This window comes from Pteronotus mesoamericanus, unplaced genomic scaffold (genome assembly GCF_021234165.1).
Source record: "Pteronotus mesoamericanus isolate MK-2021 breed Mesoamerican mustached bat unplaced genomic scaffold, CSHL_Meso_final scaffold_54, whole genome shotgun sequence".
NCBI lineage: Eukaryota > Metazoa > Chordata > Mammalia > Chiroptera > Mormoopidae > Pteronotus > Pteronotus mesoamericanus.
The window spans coordinates 3,339,343-3,360,605 of NW_026555321.1; the positions used below are offsets into that span (position 1 = coordinate 3,339,343).

The 21,263-nt window shown below is 41.9% G+C and overlaps 1 protein-coding gene across 2 annotated transcripts in view; it reads right to left on the bottom strand.

Annotated features, from left to right (window-relative positions):
• The window catches only part of STAC (SH3 and cysteine rich domain), a 115,324-nt gene that overhangs the window by 44,470 nt on the left and 49,591 nt on the right, over positions 1-21,263 (bottom strand). The window contains exons 3-5 of one of the 2 annotated variants that reach the window (XM_054595142.1): positions 3,376-3,476; positions 1,719-1,800; positions 486-601 (exon numbers count right to left, since the gene is read on the bottom strand). In XM_054595142.1, the coding sequence (XP_054451117.1) occupies positions 486-601; positions 1,719-1,800; positions 3,376-3,476 (299 nt within the window). The remainder of the gene's footprint in view (positions 1-485; positions 602-1,718; positions 1,801-3,375; positions 3,477-21,263) is intronic. The other variant, XM_054595143.1, reaches the window with a different exon arrangement.

The window sequence follows — 21,263 nt, forward strand, 5'->3', positions numbered from 1 at the left end:
CAGGATGATGCCAGCAGGTCATAGAAATACACAGAGCACTCACTTTATTTAGGTCAGGTAAAACTCAGGAGAGGTGCTTGGAGGGGCGAGTGTCTCATGGAGAGAAGCCCCACTGAGTCACAGGTCTAGCACCTCTTGGGGAGGGCAGTTTTTGTGTGAAACCAAAGGTATACCTTGCCTTAGAGAGAAAGGACTGAGATGTGAGAAATGGTTGTATTGTTGGACTGGGGTGTAGCTGGAGGGAGAGTGTGGCACAGCTGGGACTCCCTGCTTCTGCCCCTGTTTGGGTAGCCTTTTTGTGTTAACTGACATGTTATCTAATATTGGTGGGAGGGTGGTGGAGAGCATTTCCTGTTGGAGGCTGCCTGACTCCCAACAGACCTGCCCTTATGATCCATTTAGGTGGCACCCCTCACACCTCAGTGCCCAAGCCCCACCCTGCCCAAGAGGACCATGGTGGACCGAGGCGGGAAGAGGACAATTACGGAGGTTCTGTGAGGTGAATCAGAGCCACTGCCAGAGCTGCTCTTCTTTGTCCTCTGAGCCAGGGAGGTGCCGAAGCGGAGGGTCTCGTAGACAGGGTCCACCTTATTGCCACAGGCTGCAATGGAAGAGAAAGGGCATCTGAGAGAAAGGTTTCCTCACTTCACTGTCAGGAATGCAGCCAGTCGCCTATCACATATCCTGGGTTGCCTCATGCACCACCTCTCGCATGCACCTGAGAAACAGAGTCTGAACAACAGACCCACTAACCCCTGGGAAAATGGGGCTTTTGAGGTCACGCTTTCCTCACTTATGTGCCCCCCACAACATAGGCCCATTTGCCAGGTCACCCCTCCACTGCACCCAGCACCTTCTGCTCCCAAACACTTCCTGATGGATTGATTTTCCTTTTTTGTTCTCTGTCCCCAGGATTCCAACCTCAGGGTTCCTCCCAGAGACCTGCGTTATTTCCTCTACTGCAAGGCTCCGCTCTCCCACGTCTGAAGCCTTGAGACGCAAAGTTGGCAGTAGTGAGCAAGTATTTTTGAAAGAATTCGACACTCGCAGGCTTCATGAATTCTAATGTAAAACTTTTTCGTTTATAAATTTTTAGTTTAAAACTTGCTTCCCTGCCCCTGCCAAAAGGCAAACATCGATGTAGAGATTTTGAGAGAGAAAGAAATAGAAGTACACTGAACGATATTTTTAAAGAATAAATTCAAGCCAAAATTATCTATACGTGTAAGGCATTTTTGGTCCTCATTGAAGAATAACTGATATTCACTGAGTTCCTTTCGAGCATTGGTCTATAATTTATGTATATTTTTTACAACAGAAAAGGCAGCCACTACTGGTCTGATTTTACAGGGTTTGACAGGTTGGGTAGCTTGTTCCGCCCCACACTGGTTAGTGGGGAAGCTGGGCTTTGAACCATGTCTGTGGGATGCCACGCCCCACGTTCTTTCCACTCTGCCATGCTGCTGATGGGCGGGGTAGCATAGCAGCAGACTTCGGGGCTTGGGTGTGGTTTGAGATTCATCAGGGAGAGAGAATGAGTATTCCTGCAGAATTTGGTCCACCCTTTCAGTAAAATATGCAGGCAACCATAACCCCATCAGCCACCAAACAAAGGTGCGAACGCACCCCCTCGGTTTTGCAGCCCTGGGAGAATAGCAGCCATTAACGCTGCCACTGATGCTCCAAACCCAGCTCAGCCCATCAATGTCCCAACTCACCAATGGGCATAACTTCTTTAATGCATCCAAATTGTTCATGAATGAGCAAGGGGGAGCTGTAATAACGCCGAAACCCCTTTGGCTAGAGAGAGAATGAGAAAGAGAAGGGCTTAATGTTACCGATGAGATGGAGAAATCCACAAAAGTACTCTAAAAATTAAACCAGTTGGTTTTTCTAGGGGCACCTTCAGGATTCTGATTTGTCTCCCTTTAAGATGCTGATTTGTCCTAAGACACACTCCCTCTAGAAAGCAAGCCCCAGCTCTGCCCTGCCCTGCCCTGCCCTGCTTCTCCCCTCTCTGTCGCCCATGACCCTTGTGTCTGGGGTCCTTATTATCTCCCAGAACACAAGTGGATCATGATGCATTATTTCCTCACAGCTTATTACTGTGGTTTGTTAAAATCATAAAAGGCCTGGGAACGGGATAGCAGACTTCAGAGGTCAGCCTAAAGGTCATGCATGTCTGAGGAGCTCTACCCAGAACCATGTCCTTCGTGTTCTAGATCTCATTCTGTTTCTCTGACCTCTCATTCATGGTCTTTACCTTGGCACGTGGGATTCACCACTGGAGGAGGAGGGGGACAGGTGAGGTGGGGTTTTGGAGAAGAGGTCGTTGTCAATCAGAGTAAGTCAATGAACTCTAAGAACCTTGACTTACTGTATCCCAGGACTGAAAGAAAACTTAGTGGCCCAGCCTCTTTTGGAATTCCACAATCCTCTCCAATGGTCCTGACAGTGATATTCTCCTTTGTTTGCACATTGCCAGGGATGGAGGGTGGGTGTGGGGGGAGCTCTCACTAACTCTGGAGGCAGGTCTTTGGTGACATTATCTCTGATTGTTAAGATTTGATGCCTATTGATCCTAGCTCTTTTTTCCTGGAGCCACCGAGGACAATACAATTTCTTCTTTTGGGTGACAGGTATTTATTATTATTATTATTATTACTATTACTATTATTATTTGAAGACAGCTGTCATGCTCTAAGTATCTCTAGGATAGAAATTCTTGGTTCCTTCTACAATTTTTTGGATATCCTAGTTTTGAAATATCCTCTGGGCTGCTTTCTCACTATGTGCGGCACCCGTAATGAAGGAAGGCCACACTTCTGAGATGGTATGATCAGTCCAGAAAGGGCCAAGTTTCCCTAACCTCTCTCGGTTTGGCCACCGTGGCTCTATTACAGTGCTGCAGATTTTTATTACTCTCTCTATTTTGGGGAGGGTGGCTGATCTCTATTCCATTCATGATACCCACTGAGCTGTCAGCCAGTTAAGCACTAGAATGACCCAACACCCTAGTTTGCCTGGTGCTGAGGCAATGTTTCTGAGGTGCTTAAGTTTCACTTTAATAACCTAGACAGTCCCAGGATGTGGGACTTCCCATGCTATAGCTGAGAAAAATCCCAATCTGGGACAAACTGGTCACCCTATTAAGGACACCGAATCCATTTTCCATGGGGAGCAGTCATCCTTTAGGCTGACAAAGCTCCTCCTCAGCTCTCTCACTTGCCAACTAGGAAGCCGTCAGCAGGCCAGGGATTCTGGGGCTGCCTTCTGGTGTCTGGTTCTCAAGGGTGCTGCAGGGAAGGAGTTTGAACACAGTGATCTCACACTGTGCAAGGCATTCCGGGGCTTCCTCCTGGCATGAGCCCTTACCAGTTTGCCCATGCACCGCTGGGGCGCCAGGCCGTCCAAGCACTTGTGGTGGATGCTCATCTTACAGGCTTTGCAGCGTAGTCCGTGCTTAGCATTTGTTCCTGTCAGACACACGGTGAGCTTTGGTTAGGATACAGCCTGCCCTTTGCTGGTGACTAGTATGAACTCACTGGAAAAGTGATCACTTCCATAACCCAGGGAATTCTTCTTTTCTGTGACTTGTGATGAACTTTTCAAAAGGGGCAAACTATTATGGTAGAATCTTTTACCTTCTCCCACACTTCCTACCCAAGGGGTCAAGGTTTGGTTTTTCCCACTCCGTTTCTATTCATTACCCCAGAAAATGTTAGCTGCCTCCACTTTAATGGTTCTCTCAATTCCAGCTAGCAAATTCCACTTTCTTTGCTTTTTATATAGGCCACCTGTCTCTGCTCTTCTGCTGAGTAGTGCAAGCTCAGAAATTTTGTGCATTTTTACCTGAATTCCTATCACCCACTCTGAGTTGTTGGGTTACTCTGAAAAATGACCAAACCAGGTGGAACAGATAGCCCACTGTGTACCACAGCTGACTGTAGTTGCAAAATTGGATATCCCAAGATATGTACAATTTACCATCTTCTCCACCATTGCCTCTTTCTCACCCGAATCACCACTATCCCTTATCTGAACTAATTCTCTGCTGCACTGGCTTTATCTGTTTTGGCCTTCCTCCGATCTGTGAAGAGTGACCAGAATAATCTTTTAAATATATACTTGAATCAACCTCGTCTCTTGTTTAACCATCTTTCAGTAGGTTCTCCACGCCTTCCTGATGTTGTATAAAATGCTCACCAAATTGGCGAGATTTTGTATGATTTGGTGGGAACCCACTTCTAACTTTATTGCAGGCCAACCCCTCTTGTTCATTATGCTCTAACCATGTGATCTTCTTCAGGGTCCTTGAATACACACGCTCTTTGATGCCTCAGGATCTTTGCACATGCTGCCCTATATGCCTAGAATGCTGTTTCTATCATTCTTCACTTGTCTTACCACTCCTCATCCTTCGAATCACTTGTCCTTTCTTCTATGAAGCTTTCTCGGAAACCTTCCCCTTCTGTCTAAATTATCATTTTCCTATTTATTCTTTCTCACAATACTCTGTCACAGTATTCTTTAAAATCACAACTACTAATTTGAGAGTTTGTTTTTGTCTGCCTCTCCCTATGGACTATGAATTCAATGAAGCTAAGTTTATTTGTCATTGTATAATCAGCTCTGAGTGTGATGGGCAATGTACTAAATAAATTAATACAAATTCTTTCATAGTCACACATGTATTAAAACAGTGGTGCCTGATTTAGATAATAAATTGAAGTTGATTCATTGATGGTTTAGAAATGACACTCAAGAGCTGAAAGGGGACTTGAAGATCATTTGTATGTATGATCTTGTTTTACAGATAAGCAGCCTGAGGGTGTAAGCAGTAAAATGATCTGCTCCAGGTCAGGGAACGTCCTACCTAGTTTCAATCTTTTACTGCTTGACCCACGCATTTCCTCCCCTTACGTGGGTTGCTTAACCTACATGAAAATGCACTGGGGGATAATAAGACGATAAAATAATGGATACAAAAACCTGACATTCAGCTGAAAACGCCCCCCCCCCCCCACAATGGGAAACTTTTGACTATGCAAGGACCTAGAAACCCTTTAGGAGGTAATACTGAAAAATCCTTTCAGGAAGGATTCATTTAACACAAAGTGTGTCTGCTGTTATAACCATGGAAAATCAAAGTGATATATAAACACACCATAAATTACTGGGTATGCATGCATGTTCATAAATACTAGTTGGAAAGCCTTTTCTCATTTTTGAGAAGAACAACTTAGCTGAAAGACTGCAGTGCCTTCAAAAGACAGGACTTTGAAAGGAACTACTTATTTTTTTGTTTTCTGGATTAGAGAAGGCTATTTGTGCCCTTTGTGAAAAATGTAAGTAAAAGCTTCAAAGAACAAAGTTATTTCATTGTGTGCTAGACTCTGAAAGAGCACCATTATATATTAAAGGCTGTTTTCCTTCCTTCAGGCCTGAACACCATAATTTTAGTTTTCTTTGTCTGTTCTAATACAATCTACTGTTTTGTATGAGTCAGACCGTCAGCAATTATTTGGTTTTAGGTGTTCCAATTTCTACTCTGGAATAACAAGAATGATTGAAGAGGAAAACTTGTATGCTGTGGTTCAGAGAATGGTTCAGAGGAATAACACATACCAAGCAATGGTATTAGTTTACTGCAGCAAGATATGGGAAAGCTGTGGTCTGACATGTGCTATTAATATAGTGACCTCCATCACAAAGACATCGCTGCACATGATCCTGATGCTTTGAGGAGAGTGAGAAAAGCATGAATTTAAATTCATATTCGTCTCATGCTCGCTCTTTAAACTTAAGAAAACTATTAACATTCCCTGAGCCTCAGGGGGCCTCTTTATCAAATGGGAATAGTACTAACTACTCTCAGAGTTTCTAATAGTTATAGTGTCAAAATATTCACAAAGGGGGTTGTATGGGCTGAAATATTTGGGAACATAAAGATGTCACTGGACTTTGAGTAAACATGATAGACTGGATACATGACTCTCAACATTTATTCATATGAAAACCCAAACATTTATGAAAACCCTCTGAAATTACAATCTAAGAATTAATAAATTGTATAAATCCCAAATAACAAGGTTACTGGGAAGAGCAGCAAGCATAGAAGAGAGTTCAACATATATTTGGAATAAAGCAGCTAAAGGAATTGTAATAAATTTAGCAGAAAAGAGGAAGATTGAATTTCCCAATAGCAACTTGGAAACGAGAAGACCATGGACCTTCAAAATGTGTGGAATTTCAAAATTCTGAGTGGCAATAATTTTTGACCTAGAATTTTATATCCAGCCAAACTACCAACTAGAATGAAGACAGAATAAACACCTATTCAGATCTTCAGGGACTCGAAATATTAATTTTCCATATACTCTTTCTTAGAAAACTAATGAAGAATATGCATTAGAAAGATGAGGGAATAAATCAAGGAAGAGAAAATCGTCAGATCCGATGCACAACAGAAGAACTGATACAGAGAAGTAAATGATATGCACATGTGAAAACTCTGCACTAGCCCTAGACAGGTGCTGCAAGTTGAGAGTGGGACTTTAAAGTTTATCGATGCTTTTGAGGTTTGGATGAAATAATAGATATGAGCATTTGAGCAATAGATATATGGAGCATTTGGAAAAAACAATCACAGAAAAAAAGGTGCACGAAAGTCAAGAAAATGAAAAGGGTGGTTTCTAATTTGAGGAAATACAAAACTTGTGTAAGGAAAGAAATATAATCACAGTAAAATGCTTGAATCAGAAGTGTGCAATAGCCACAATAGTGTATAAATTGGCTATCTAGTTGACAAAAGACTGTGATAAAACTCGTTGGGAAGATGAGAGCCAGGGAGAAAAGATTGTGATATAACTTACGGGACGGTGAGAGCGAGAAGAAGGAAATAAGCAAGAGAGTGTTGGAAGGATGGGAGCTGAATTCTCATCTTCTATTGCAGAAAACCAATAAATGCTTCATTGATAAATAGCAGTAGAAGCACGGCATTTAGAAATATTGAAATAAATGCCAGAAAAACCAAGAGATTGAAAATGGTTGCTTTTTTGGAAGTTAGTCTGGGTTATGGACTATGACAGTTTTCATTGTAGAATCTGCTGTACCATCAATACCGTATTTAAACTAGTCTCATAGACTACCATGACAAAAAGCAAATAAATCAAGTTGCTGGAAACTGGGTCAAGTCAGCTCCTTGGGATAATGTAGGCCTTAGTATATGAAGACGTAGGATTACAGGCTCCACTGCTCTAGAGCCCCGTGCAGGCCCTTGCAAACTTGCAGAAGGAACGTGCAGGAAACAGAGTGTTCTTCCCATGGCAGCCTTCCTTGCCAAGCCCTCTAAGCTGGTGATTGCTCACAACCTTGATAATGCGTTAGGAGGCAAGGCCACAAATGCATATGCTGATAAAAGTGTACACCGCTTTTTCTAGTTTTGATATGCACTAATGCAGGGACTTATTTTTTGTTTTGAAAAATGACATTGATGTCATAAATGCCTTTAATAAAAACAATGTTCTCATTTTGGCTGATTCTTTTAAAAGGAAGAGTGGAGCCGGAGAAGTACAGATGGAAGAATACAAAAGTACAAAAGCAGAGCAGCTGTTTTACAACTAACTAAAACTGCATGCAGAAATTGTATTACATTTGTATGTTTGTACCTAGATCCTCAGGAATTGTGTTTGTACTTGCATATATGATATATAAAGACATCATGGCAGGGCAGAGGTCGTCAGGCCTCAAGCATCAAAATGTTCAGGTACTTGTCCATAGCTCTGAGATGGTGGGCAAGGTACTCAATCTCTGAGCCTCAATCTTCCCATCTGAGAAGGGGTGTCACGAGCACAAAATGGGAAAATCAAGGGCCCTGTCTTTGGTAAGCATAACTCACCATGCAAAAGTCAGCTGTGACATGGCTGGAACGTGTGTCATCGGTATATCTAAACGGTGACTTTCCCTGACGCTGTGGGGGCACAATTTTCAGATTCCTTAAGGCTTACCTGGACATTTGAAACTCAGGACTGGATTAGGCGTGACCCAGCTAGAGCTCCATCCTACCTCTTCTCTGTGTATCACGTTCAAATCCCTCCTTAAAACTCAATTTACAAATGAGTAAGTTGATCCTTGTTTTGTAAGATTCCTTCAAATACCTTGTGAACTCAAACATGGCATAAAATATTAAAGAAATATTTCACTTATACAGTAGAATAATTCACTCCATAGTTCTTTCATAAATAGAATTTATATTTATCAACTATATTATTTTTTATTTAAATATTTATATATAATAGTATATAATAATTATATTTTACTTACGTATTAATGTGAGAGGTGGACAGTTTAAGGGCCTCTAGCAACCTGATGCAGACCCAAATGCTAAGTTTTGTGAGCCATGGCCAAACAAAGAGAATTAGAACTACAGAGCATTGGCACTACGGTAGAGCCTGCGTCAACGGTCAGTGCGCACAGCAGCAATCCCTCAGCTCTCTAGGAATGTGTGTGTCTACAGCGCAAGGCTTGGCCTTGGTCTGGAGAGATCCTCCAGGGAGCTGTATCAAAGAGGTACATGGGGACAGGTTTGAGAGTGAAAAGGGAATACTGTTTTTAAAAAAGCAAGACAAAACTGAATGAGTACAAACTCTCATTTGCCCTATAGAAAGATGGGTGGCCAAAGCATCAAACTTCAGGTTTCAGACCAGACAAGCTTTGGGAAGCTTGGGCAAGGATTGTGGAGAAGCTGTCAGAAGGGAGAATGTCACCTGTACTGACATTGGTGGTCCCCCTCCCCGCCCTTGCCCTCATTTACCATTTTGATTTTAAGGAAATGGGGGAGAAAAAAAGAGGCGACGGGTTAGCGGGGACCATGGAGGTTAGCCTTCTCTAGAGTCCCTGCCCCTGCCCCAGAGGGAGAGGGGGCGGAATTGCTCTCCTGTCCTTCCCTCTGACACTCATCTCTCCCCCACTGAGCACAGCACCACTGTGATATCCACCGCAGCATTAGAAATACTTTCTCATTGTCTAGTATAATCTTTTCAAAATGTAGTTTGCAGGATAATCAAGTGAAGCCATAGTTACCAGGAGAAAAACAGATGCCTTCCGATTCTTTCTTTGAAAAACTTCTCTACATTCCAAGAATGTGAGATTTTTGGCAGCAGAGTGAAGGGTTTCTCCAGAAGAAAACCTTTAAACAATGCCAAGCTTGGACCTCAATTTAGGAGGTTCTTTTGTTTGTTTGTTTGTTTGTTTGTTTGCTTTTTCCTTCTGAGGAGTTAGAGTAGGAGCCAGAAAGACTTCTCTGTAAAGGGCAAGAAAGCGTTTACTTTTAGGTTTTGCAGGCCACATGGTTTCTATTGCATCTATTTAACTCTGCTGTTGTAGCATGAAAACAGACATAAATACAGGAATACAAAGAGGATTTTTCACTTTTATGAAATGTCCATTACCATACCAATGTAGGTCTTTCTTGCATAAAGCAAACTTTTGGAAACATGAGATACTCTTTGCTTTATGCCATTTTGACTTAACAAAAGATTTCATAGGATTTAACCTACTTACCCTACAATTTCACCATCTCAGTTGATGGCAAATAATTCTCCCAATTACTAGGGCCAGAAACCTTGGAAGCATCCCTATTTCCTATTTTCCCTGGGCAGTCCACATGCAGAAAATCCTGCTGGGTATTTTCTTCAAAATATATCATGAATCTGGACCATTCTCAATTCTTCCTGCTGTACTTGATCTATTTCCTGAATTACTGTAGTAATAGCTTCCTGTCTTCTCTGCTTCAATCCTTGTCCCCATCCCAGCAAAGTCTGTTCTTTACATAGCAGCCCGATCAACCCTTTCAAATACAATTAGATTAAAGTGCTGTAGCTTCTTTACAGAGTAAAAGCCAAAGTCCTTACAATGACCAACACAGTTGCACAAGATCTCTGCCCTCCTTTCCTCTTTGCTCTTCATTAATTCTGCTGCACCCCATGCTGGCTACGTGGCTGGCGCTTAAACACAGCATGCCCCTGCTTTGCTCTAGTTGTTTCCCTCACTTGGATGCTCCTTCCTCAGACTTGTCTCACCTTCAAGTATTGCTCAGATCTGATCAGCCTTGACCATGTCATGTGATTCAGCAACCTGCGCCTTGCCTCAGGACTTCAGATCTTTCTAACTCTGCTTAACATTATTCTTCTTTGCACATCACCTATCACCTTGGAAAACTCCACCCATCCATTGTCTCCCCAAATGCAATGTCAGCTCTACAAAGGCAAAGATATTTGTCTGGTTTGTTCACTGATGCAACCTAAGCGCTTAGAGCTAAACGTGGCACAGAGAGATAACCCACAAACATTTTTTGAATGAATTCCTATTTAAGTTGGAAAGAAGACAAAGATGCCTGATGTTACTAATACTCAGCATGCTATTATTAAATTAAAAAATGCATTGAAGGGATGCCAGTTTTCTACAAATAGTTCTGCAAATATACCAGAATTCTAGCAGAAGTCTCAATGGGATTTGGGTGGGGAACTTCACAAAATGATTCTAAAATTAATGTTGAAGAATAAATGCTTGAGAACAGCAAAATATTTTTGAAAAAGAGCTATTGTAAACCACAATAATAATTAAACCAGAGAGCTACTGGTGCTGAACAAAAAATATACTTAAGCATCATTAAGAATTCAATGTTTGATAAAAGTGACTTTCAAATCAACAGTGAAAAGAGGGATTATTTAACAGATATTGATGAGTCACCTGGTAAATTATTTTGGGGAAACACTAGATACTTAATTCACAGCCTCTTCTGAACAAAAGTTTGGGTGGGTTAAGAAATTAATATAAAAGTTAAAACCATTATATTTATTGAGGAAAATATAAATACCTGCTTATTCGTTCTTGATTTGAGGAGATATTTCTAAGTAAGATTTTTCATGAGAGAAAACAACCAAAAGGCTGGTAAATTTGATTACATAAAAATATACCCAGTAGTACAAAACTGAAGGGCAGAGAAATTGAGGAAAATGTTTGCTTTATAAAATTAAGAGTATTATACTATATTATAAAAGATGTATGAGCTTTTCTTACTAATTAAAAGCAAAAGATGAATAAGCCAAAAATATATGGTCAAAGATATAAACTGATGGCTTATAGAATAAATGGAATTGAAAGTTAAGCATTTAATAAATGGTGTATTTAGTTAGTAATCAAAGAACTGGAAATAAAAATAGCAAGATACACATTTTTTTTCTATCAAATGTGCAAAGATTAAAAATAATAAAAAGATAACCATAAGTAGCCAACCCTCTCAATTTACAGGTAAAGAAACTGAGGCTCAAAGAAGCAAAGTGCTTTGACAAACATGCCACTGCTCCTTCGGGGCAGAGCTGACAGAATACTATGTCCAGCCTCTTGGGCTAATGGTCCTCTCATTGTCCATGCTGGGAAGCTAGGCAGACGTAGCTCAAACCAGGGCTCATAATGACCCATTTCTCACCATCCTAAAAGGAGTCCTAGGTGACTTGTCACTGTCCTGACGGTGGTGTACTACAAAGAGTTGGAGCTTTGGAATTAGAGCAATACACCTTAACGTGCTCCCAAGCTTTAGATATCACTCAATAGGTAGAAAGTTTTCTGCTAAAGGGAGAAAAGAGGGGACATATTTTATATCACACTTGAACTCTAGTCATGAGATCTCAATTAAAAATAACCCAGCCTATGTCTTTCCTACTATGAGTTCAATAGAACACGATAGTCTCCAAGTTTTCTGAGAAAGTCAGGGGCACACTAGTTCACCAGTGACTTCAAATACCATCAAGCAAGCAGAAGGGACCATTAAAAATTATGAAGACCCCAGGGCCATTTCTCTCTGCCTACAGTCCCTTCTGCTTGCTCCACTACGACTTTTCCAACCCCCTTCTTAGCTTAAAAAAATTAATGGCATTCATTGTTTATAAATGCCTCTGTTGATCTTTCCTATTTCGGTTCCTGACTACTAGTGGAAAAACTCTCCCTCCTTTCCCCACCCCTCACCCGCACTGAAGTTTAAAAATAGCAACAGGAGTTGGGTTGGCTCAGAGCTCCGAGCTTGGAGTCCATAGCCTTTACCCCCTGGGGTCACCAGTTCACATCATAATATCACGGCCACCGAGCTTTCCTTCTGTAATGTGTGCTTGGCTTAACATTCTGAGAGGAGACATTCTCCAGGATTATCATTTTCTCATGACCATCTGGGAAATATCTGGATTTGACACCCCTGACCCCAGTGTTAATAATCTCCGCTGTTCTGCCTTCTCTTCTCCGAGATCTGCAGTGTTCACAGTCTCATTTGCTTTCTTCACTGTTATTCTTCTAACTTCAGCCTCAAGCATTTGTGTTTATCCTCAGGTCTCCCAAGAATGGCTTCGCCAGTCTATGCACTACCACTTCTCGCCATCCCCAAAGTGCTTTCCTAGGAAATTGGCATACTACTGACATCAACCTTTCCTGCATAAAGGTGGCTTTAATAGCAGGGAAACATTTTCAAGTTTTATGGTTCACAAAGACCATCATTCATGTTACTTTACTTGTCAGAAATTCCATGAATTAGGTATTATTTTCAATGTCGTTTGAAAGACCCTGGGATTGAAAGAAGGTAAATTCACTGCCCAAGGTCAGTTGATCTACTAGGTGCAGAACTAGAATGCAAGTACCCACCTATAACTGCCCCCCTCGCCCCACGCCATTGTGCCCTTCTCCCAGCTGCTTCTTGCAGCTCTGTATATTGAGTTTGCTTGTAATGATGATCCACTTATAAATGCTCATTGGTGCTATTGATAATGGATGTCTCGAATAGTGAACGAAGCTTCACCTTCTACAAATCAGATAGGACAAAGCCCTTACTTCTTCACCTTTGTCAGCTACTAGAGGGGGTAGAGCAAGCATCAAGCAATTCTTTAGGCAATGAGGTAGTACAACCATTCCTGAGAAGAGTAGTCATTCAGTGTCTGTTTGCTTTCTGAAGAGCTTTGGCAGCAGGTGTAAAGTGGATGAGGAGGTAGAGATGGACAGAAAGAGCAACACTTCAAAAGTTCCTAGAACAGCTCATGTGAGATGTGCTGAAGCCTGGACTGGGGGTTGGGGAGCCATGGGGAAGAGAGGAGAGGCCTGGTCACAGAGGACTCACAGAAGGAGGATTGACAGTTTGCTCAGGGGTGGAGAGGGGGAAGGGAGGAGTCCAAGGTGGCCTCGAGGTTCTGGCCGGGAAGCTGAGAGCACGCAGGTGCCATCTGCCCCAGCGGGAGAGGACATCAGTGAAGGGGCAGGTTGTATGGGAGAAGATGCTTTGTTCTACTGTGGATACACTGAAGTATTTTGGCATCGACAAGGCATCTGGCAGGAAGGTTCTGGCAGCTGAAGTGAGAAGCTAGACCTTGGCAAGGAGGGCGGGCCGGCGGCAGCACAGGGAGCCGGGGGAAGCCAGGAGCCCTGCCACTGCTCCCTGAGCACCGCTGATTTTGGCTGCCATCTCATGTAATCTCCACAGCACCTCTATCGGACAGGTACTTTTCATTTCTCTTTCTAAACCCAGGACACAGATGCTTAGAAAATTTTCCTTGAAATCTCCTTTTTCAACAGGGATATCAGGCTGATCTCATGCAAAGTGATAGAATCCTTCCGGGTCAAACTGAGTCAGGCCTGCTCATTGTCCCTCTTCAGTTTTAATGCTATGTGATTCTTGTCATTTCTTTTTTATGGCATTATGAACAGGGTGAGGATGGTGCTTGAATCTTAGATCGTAAGGGCTCAGACACAGGCTGAAGTGGGTGTGAATTCTTTAAAATGTGACTGTGCTATGCCGATGGAAACACACATTTCCTGTGTAGGGGAAGGTGGGAATGTGAGAATGTGTGCATGGTGTGTGCATGTACACACATGTATAAGTATGTGCACTTATGAACTTGTTTCTTGTCTTGTTATTGGGGTGAGGAGTGCAAGATAGCTATAGGTTTTTATATTTTCTTTCCAGGTAAGCTTAGCCTGTTGGGGGGGGGGCGGGAAGAATCAATGCTTTCTTTTTCTGGTTATGCAACCAAGCAGTGTTGATAAGCTACAAAGAAAATGCTTTGGGAGCAATGTATTTCTCTTGCCCCCATCTTCTTTCTTTAATGGCTGGGTCACAATGTCCGGGTGTCTTCCATAGACATACACATGCAGACACACACACACGCACTGGATGCTTTGAGTCTCAGATACACAGGGAGGGATGTCCCATTTTTTATAATGGGCCCACTTCTGTCATTTTATGATGTGGCATCCACTGTGGCTGTACAACCAAGGCGACGATTCTAAAGTAGGTCAGTGGGGCACCCCTTGTTATGGCAGCTGAATGGAAGTGCAGGATACATTTTCCAACAGGTCTTTGTCTCCCTGTGTTTCTAATAGGAGACGGCCTATTCCCCCAGGTCCCTAGCTTCCAAACACGGAACTGCTCATGGATCCAAGGGTAGGAAGCCTGTCTACATTTGCCTGTCATGGTGTGGTCTGACTCCCAAGTAGGAAGGCAGGAATCAGCAATAGCACAGTCACAAAAAGGCCTTGCAGCTTCGAGTTTAGACAACCCTCCCAGTGTATCCAGCATTCACAGTACTGTCTTACTTCTGTCCACCCAAGCTCCACCTGGAGTGATTTCCTCCTTTCCTTCTGCCCTGGCACCATTTTCATTTCTTGGTGGAAAGGACAAGGGGAAAATATATGAAGCACAGTAAGTCAGAAGAACGTGGAAATATATATATATATATATTTAATAAATATTTGCTATGTTACTAAATAGCATCTAGGTGGTGACCGATAGGGAATGACTAAAAATTTAACAAAAGGTCACCTTAAATATCTCCACTCTGGCTGGTTATATACTCAGTGAAAATACTTTCCAGTATTGTTTTTTCTTTCTGTTTAGGTATGGTCTTAAAAGGTTCCTAAAATACAAAGCTTTTCTTTGGGGCACCAAAAAACCCATCGTTTTTCTGAAAGACTACCTCTAGGCGGTGATTCAGGAAATCACCAAAGCCTTGCAAACATCATCATCTCTCATCTAAGAGGGACCATCTTTTCCCTTTGGCTGACTTTTTAAAAATGATTTTTCCCCAAGCTTGACCATTTAAGTCTTTAGTCATCACTAGTAAAATAAACAGTTCAGAGGAATGAAGTTCAGCATTTTCTTTCTTACATTGATAAGATAACGGCAGTGTTTGGCAGCTTGGGAAATTTTTATTTTCTGGGAAGTTGGACACATATAAAGATTCTCTTTTCACCTCCTGGTCCCTTTCTTATTCTCAATAGTCATGAGGTGTTCATGATGGGGTAGAGGAGAGAGGCGGTGTCCTCCTCTTCCTAATATTAGCATTTGTGTGCGTTGAGAAAGACAGAATTAGGAACATATGTAGAAGTATGACCAACATCATTGAGACTAACTAGACTCTAACAGTTCCTTTGGCTTCCTGACTTCCCTGAATGGGGTTTAGAGATCCTCCCACCAGTGACCTGGTTTCAGGACATCCTAGTCTGATCATTTACCTCGATGGGGGTAGGGGATGGGGTGGCCTTGGAAGAAGGCCAGTGAGAGCATCATGAGGCTGGTTAACCCCACCTTGTCCTCTGAACACAGCAGAGTCTGTCGTGGGGGGCGGGGCGCCCAACAGGTCTCAGCTGAAAGTGACCATGGCTCCCTCTCACTCCTTCCAGTCTCTAGATAACTTCTATTCCCCTTTCCTTTGTGACCTCTCAGTCTCCTCACTTGAATTTACGAAGATGGCAGATATCAGCACAGGCCTTGGCACAGAGCTGGTGCTCAGTGTTTGCCGGATAATTACTTAGTGAGATCATCCAGAGCTCTACCTTATTAATTTGGAATATTTTGCTTTGTGTTTAATAAAAATAATCATAATCATAATTCTGACAATAATTCTCACTGGTTGAGCATTCATTGATCTATTGATTCCCTTACTTAACAAATTCATACTGAACAACAATTACAGAACAGTCCAGGCTTAGTGCTAAGGCTACTAATGTGAACACAGCATGACACACCACAGCCTCCGCTCTCCGGAGTTGATGCTGTCACATTTGCCATTTGCCTGGTCTGTGTGACTATGTGACATAACCCATCTCCTTTACTCCCATCAGCAATGCCATAAAAGAAGACGTATCTTGTTTCATCATGTTAAACAAAAGACAATTATATATAGCATCTGCTTTTTGTTGACAAAAAAAAAAAAAATACAAGAGAACTGGGTATTTGATAAAGGAGTCAAACAAAGAAATTAAAAAAAGAAACAACCCTGAAGTAATGTATGGGGAATGTAAGGAAGCAAAAAATAAAGTTTTACAATCAAAATTCTTATTAGAGGTATGAAGGGCAGAATTGACACTGCAGGTGACTTAAATACTGTCATAACGCCGCAGTCCCCAGATCTTTGGATTTCATGGGCTAATTGAGGAGAGAGTGTTACTAGCTTCAGTAAGAGCAGAGTGGGCAGAGACACAAAGCCACAGAATATGGCCAAGGGGCATTGAGGAGAGACTGCAAGAAGTTCCAGGTTGGACTCATCACTGGTCAGCCCCAGCCTGCAAGAGGTTCATGACCCAAGCAAGTGGGGGCCGTGGCAATTTACTCACTTATGCCTTTGGTACCCATGAACAACTGAGAAACAAAACAAAAATAAGAGCTTAAGATTGGATGCTCTGGCGGGTGTGGCTCAGTGGATTGAGTGCCAGTCTGCGAACTGAAAGGATGCTGGTTTGATTCCCAGTGAGGGCACACGCCTAGGTTGCTGGCCAGGTCCCCAGCAGGGAGTGTGTGAGAGGCAACCAACTGATGTTTTTCTTTTTCCCTTCTCCTCTCTCTAAAAATAAACAAACAAAATATATATAAAAATAAGACCTTAAGATTGGAGATGTTATGTAATAATAGAACTGGTGGTAAATGTTGAAATCAGTTAAGACTAGAAATGTCTAAATAGATGTATGTCTTGCTATAAAATGTATGTATATCTTAAGATTTATTCTCAATCAAAGGTCTGAATTATAAACATTGGAATAACAATAAAAATCTGGATCAATAAGAGTGTTATACTTAATATGCAAAAGCCAGAAGTAGAAATGCTATTGCTGGCAGGATGGAAATTAGGATTAAAAGTTTGGCGAGTGTATCTCGAGTAACAGAGGAATCAAATGTCATATTTACTTTTATTTTTTAATAAGTTGAGAAATGTAGAATAAAGAATGTATTTTGAAAACCTTAGAGGTAATCATTAGGAGAAAAATATATGCCTTTCAAAACATTAAAGGTTAAAAAAGAAAGAATATATCAACAACACAAAGCTAACTCAGACACACAGACACACACACATGCACACAATGGAAGGAAACACAAAAAAGAGTAACAGGCAGCAGAGCCAAATATTTCACTCATAACTATGAATCCAAATCTATAAAACTCCTCTGTTTAAGAGTAAAAATTCAGGTTGGAGGAGGAAGTAAATCTAAAATCCAATTAAGTAGATTTTTAAAAGAAGCAATTAGATAACATGATGAAAAGGTTTAAAGTTAAAGGAGAGATAAAGGTATATCAGGCAATTAGGGAAAAAAATCCAACAAAACCCCAAGGTGGAAGTATTATTGTAACAGTGAAATTCAGTACAAAAATATTAAACAAGATAGGATGTCATTTGATTTGGATATGGCTATAATTCACAATGAAGATATTTCTGTAATGGCCCTTTGTATGCTGAGTAACTTTGCATGAAAATATGTAACACACAGGAGAAGTAAAGAGAAAGATGACAGATGAGAAAATAGGACTTCCGTGTCCAGCTTCCTTTTGGGCAGGCTGGAGCCCTGATGTCCTTGGGAGTGACTTTCAGAAGGATTAGAGATTTTCCCATGTTTTTCTTCTATCTTGTTTAAATTCGCTTTGATCTGTGTTGGTTAATATTTGAAAGCGGCCTATTTTTTCCCCACTCACTAATTACTCTTTTTTAAGATACTGACTAAATGCGAGTTGTGTGCTGCTGTGGAAAAAGGCACATACATTAGACATGGTCATGTCTTCAAGGAGCTTACCAAAGTCTAGTCTGTTTGGAAAACGACATACAAATTCAGAGAAAATATGTGGTCAGCCAAGACCTGGTGGCTAGAGCATTTTAGTTGGGTCTTGATTGATTTGAAACTGGGATAGATGGGGAGATGGAGCAGGAAGGAAGCGCTTTCTAGGTGTTCCAGAAGGAAGAGCAAAACGCCAAGGCACAGAAAATGGGCTCAGAAAATGGGCTCGGAAAACACTGCTAGGACCTCCCACAAGGAATAGGACGTCTGAGGGAGAGTGATGAGAAATAGGGTACCATAGGAAGTCCTGTCCACCTCCCCCCGTCCTGTCTTTGCTTTCGGTGGCAGGTCAAGGATTTTTACCTTTTCAAAGCCATGACCTGCCTGTCCCATTGATGTCCCAGAGGATGACGCTAACCTCTAACAGCCGTTGCTTCCATTTCTGTGTGAGACTCTCAGATACCTCCTTCCTTATACCCAGCTAACATCCATTTCTGTTCCATCTTTGTTGGAAGGAATGTGGTTTACTTTTTCATTTAGGTAATTTGCAGTGAGAGATTTCTTAAAATAAACAGTACGTGGCAGCAGGCATAAAATTTCAGGAAACTAATAGAAGATGCTAGCTTAAAAGTATTTTGTGCCCTTTTAGTTGAACGGGGCTGGGTACGATATTTTCTGGGAAGAGTGGGCCTGAACTGAAGTCTCAGTAACTTGTTAATGAGTTTGCTTTTACAGGCATTGGAAAGGCTCTCTGAATTGTGCACATTAAAGAGATGGATGCCAAAGAGTGTTCAACGGCAGTCAAGAAGAATTAGGGAAAAGTGGATGTTAGTTAGGAGGGAGAACTCCTCAGTTATAATCCATTTGCTCCACTCCCTCTGTTCTCCACTGATAACACTGGGTCGTTCTCAGGATAGAAGGACTTGGCAATGCTAAGAAGTGTTATGAAGAGCTGAAGGGAGGACAATGTGCAGCTTTTGTAAACATACCGTATATTTTACCATGGAAGATCTCTCCCCAAATCTATGGTGCCTATTTCTGTAATTGCCTTTAGAAGCTCTTGCTTTTTGTCTTGAACTCTACCTCCCTCCACCATCCATCACTGTGCACTGGGGACCCTGGGTGAGTCTGCTCTCTCTTCCAGACGAGATCTCTTCAGTTGTTCAAAGTGATCATGTTTTCCCACGTCTTCTCTGGGCCAGACAGAGCCAGCTCCTGCGGGCATTCATCTGGTTGGATCACCACTTCCTTAGCCTGACCGGGCTCCAGTTTTACTTACTCTCACTTAAAATGCAGCCGTCGGGGTCAGCATGACTCTCCCAAGGGGACCAGATGAGCAAAGAATACAAAGAGATTACTTCAGCTGAACTGAGTATCACATGACATTTTTGTCCCCTAATAAAAAAAAGTAGCCACTAAGTTACTGCTACTTTAAAGCAGTTAAAACACCCAAGGTTAACAATCCCGCTGGACAAACCACTGCAGTCTGGGCGCTGTGTTTTTAAACCACGGCTCAAAGGAAAGTATCTATTTGAAATTAATGGAAATGTTTCTAGAGAGCGTTTGTGTTTTCTTATTTAAACTGTATGGCTCCTGAAACAACTGTCCAGTTAAATGATTGATGACACCTCCGAGTTTTAATTCTGTTCTGAGAATACACGGCTTTGACCTTTGCTTTTTAATATTTCCCTTGAATCCTGTTTGGCCTTTCCCGCTAAGAGATAACTTAATTGATGAATGAACACTGCTTTGTCATTTTAGTTGTGTGTGTGTGTGTGTGTGTGTGTGTGTGTGTGTGTGTATTTTTTCCATTCAAGGTTTGTTTGATCTGGCTTTTTTGAGCAATCGGACGAGGTCAGAATAGGTCAGGAAATAATTAAAGTAATGGTCAAACAAGAGCACAGCAGAATGGTCCTGGACTCAGTGTACTGTAATATTTCCTCATGTCATATTATTTATGATAATGGTAACATAATGTTATAGGTACACAATGCCAAGGGTCCATCTGCATTTTAAATTCATTCCTAGTGGAGGATGTTTTTATATTGCACCTTGTGGCTTTAGAGTGTGTTGATAGTGGTGATGTTGTTGAGATCTTATTTATCATGCTGATGCTGTGCGTGTTGGCTGCTAATGGCTCACGGGCGCCTTTTTCTCAGAGGATTGCTCTCACCCAAATGAGGTCCTCCTTGCCTGGGATGTCACATCCCCACTGCCTCCTGTGGGCAGCCATGGCCAATGACTGAGTGGTGGTAACATACAAAGGCCAGTCCCTTTGGCACCACGAGGTGATAGAGCCTGTGTTCCAGAGTGCCCCAGGGTGGGGCCAGTCTGAAGCCAAGCCCGGTGGACACCATATCCTTGCTTAGTTCCTTCCCCTGACCCTCCAGCTCCTCTGATTCCCCTTCTCCTGGGGGCATTCCCCATAACAAACCACGCTCCCAAGAACCTCTAGGGATTTTTACTTAAGACAAAGCCATAATTATTTTTCCCAGTGGTTACTGCTTGGACAGTTTGAAAGTGAATGGTTCTTGGACTCTGCATTGACTGTATAAGGAAACTTGAAATTTTAGGCTATTAAATCCAGGCATTTTGCTAAACATTTGCATAGGAAACATGAGCTCATTTAATATGCTGTGACTTCTAATTGAATGCCAACTAAAAATATTTAGTTAATTTAAAAATAGTTTTGGAAACAAGGTATCTGTTGGTAAATGGAAGAATGGAGTTCCTTGGAAAAACCTCCTTAATTTATGGAGTAGACCCATGCATTGACTTATTTACATTAATAGTTCGTGTTGAGTTGTTCAAGTCTTGAAATTTCAGTGAGATGCAGATTACCACATGGATATCCCTATACTCTCTTGAAATGAGTCATTGTAGAGAGTTAATCCCATGTGAAGACAGAGTGCAAGAGATGGAATACGTTTAGTTGATATACAATGAAGATGAGCCCCCCACCCCCAACTACCATTGCCAGGGCCTAAGGATGGCAAGAGTAGATGTGCTCGGTGGAGGAAGTATATTCATCTAACCAAGTACAAGAGGATTCTCCTAGTCTAAGGCTGAGTCTTGAGTCCTGCTGACTCAAAGACTTGGACATCCAGCATTGGGGTAGGCAAGTATACCTGACTGCCTATTTATTGTGGGTCTCTAAGAAAGCTTGGGTTGAGCAGTTTTGGCTT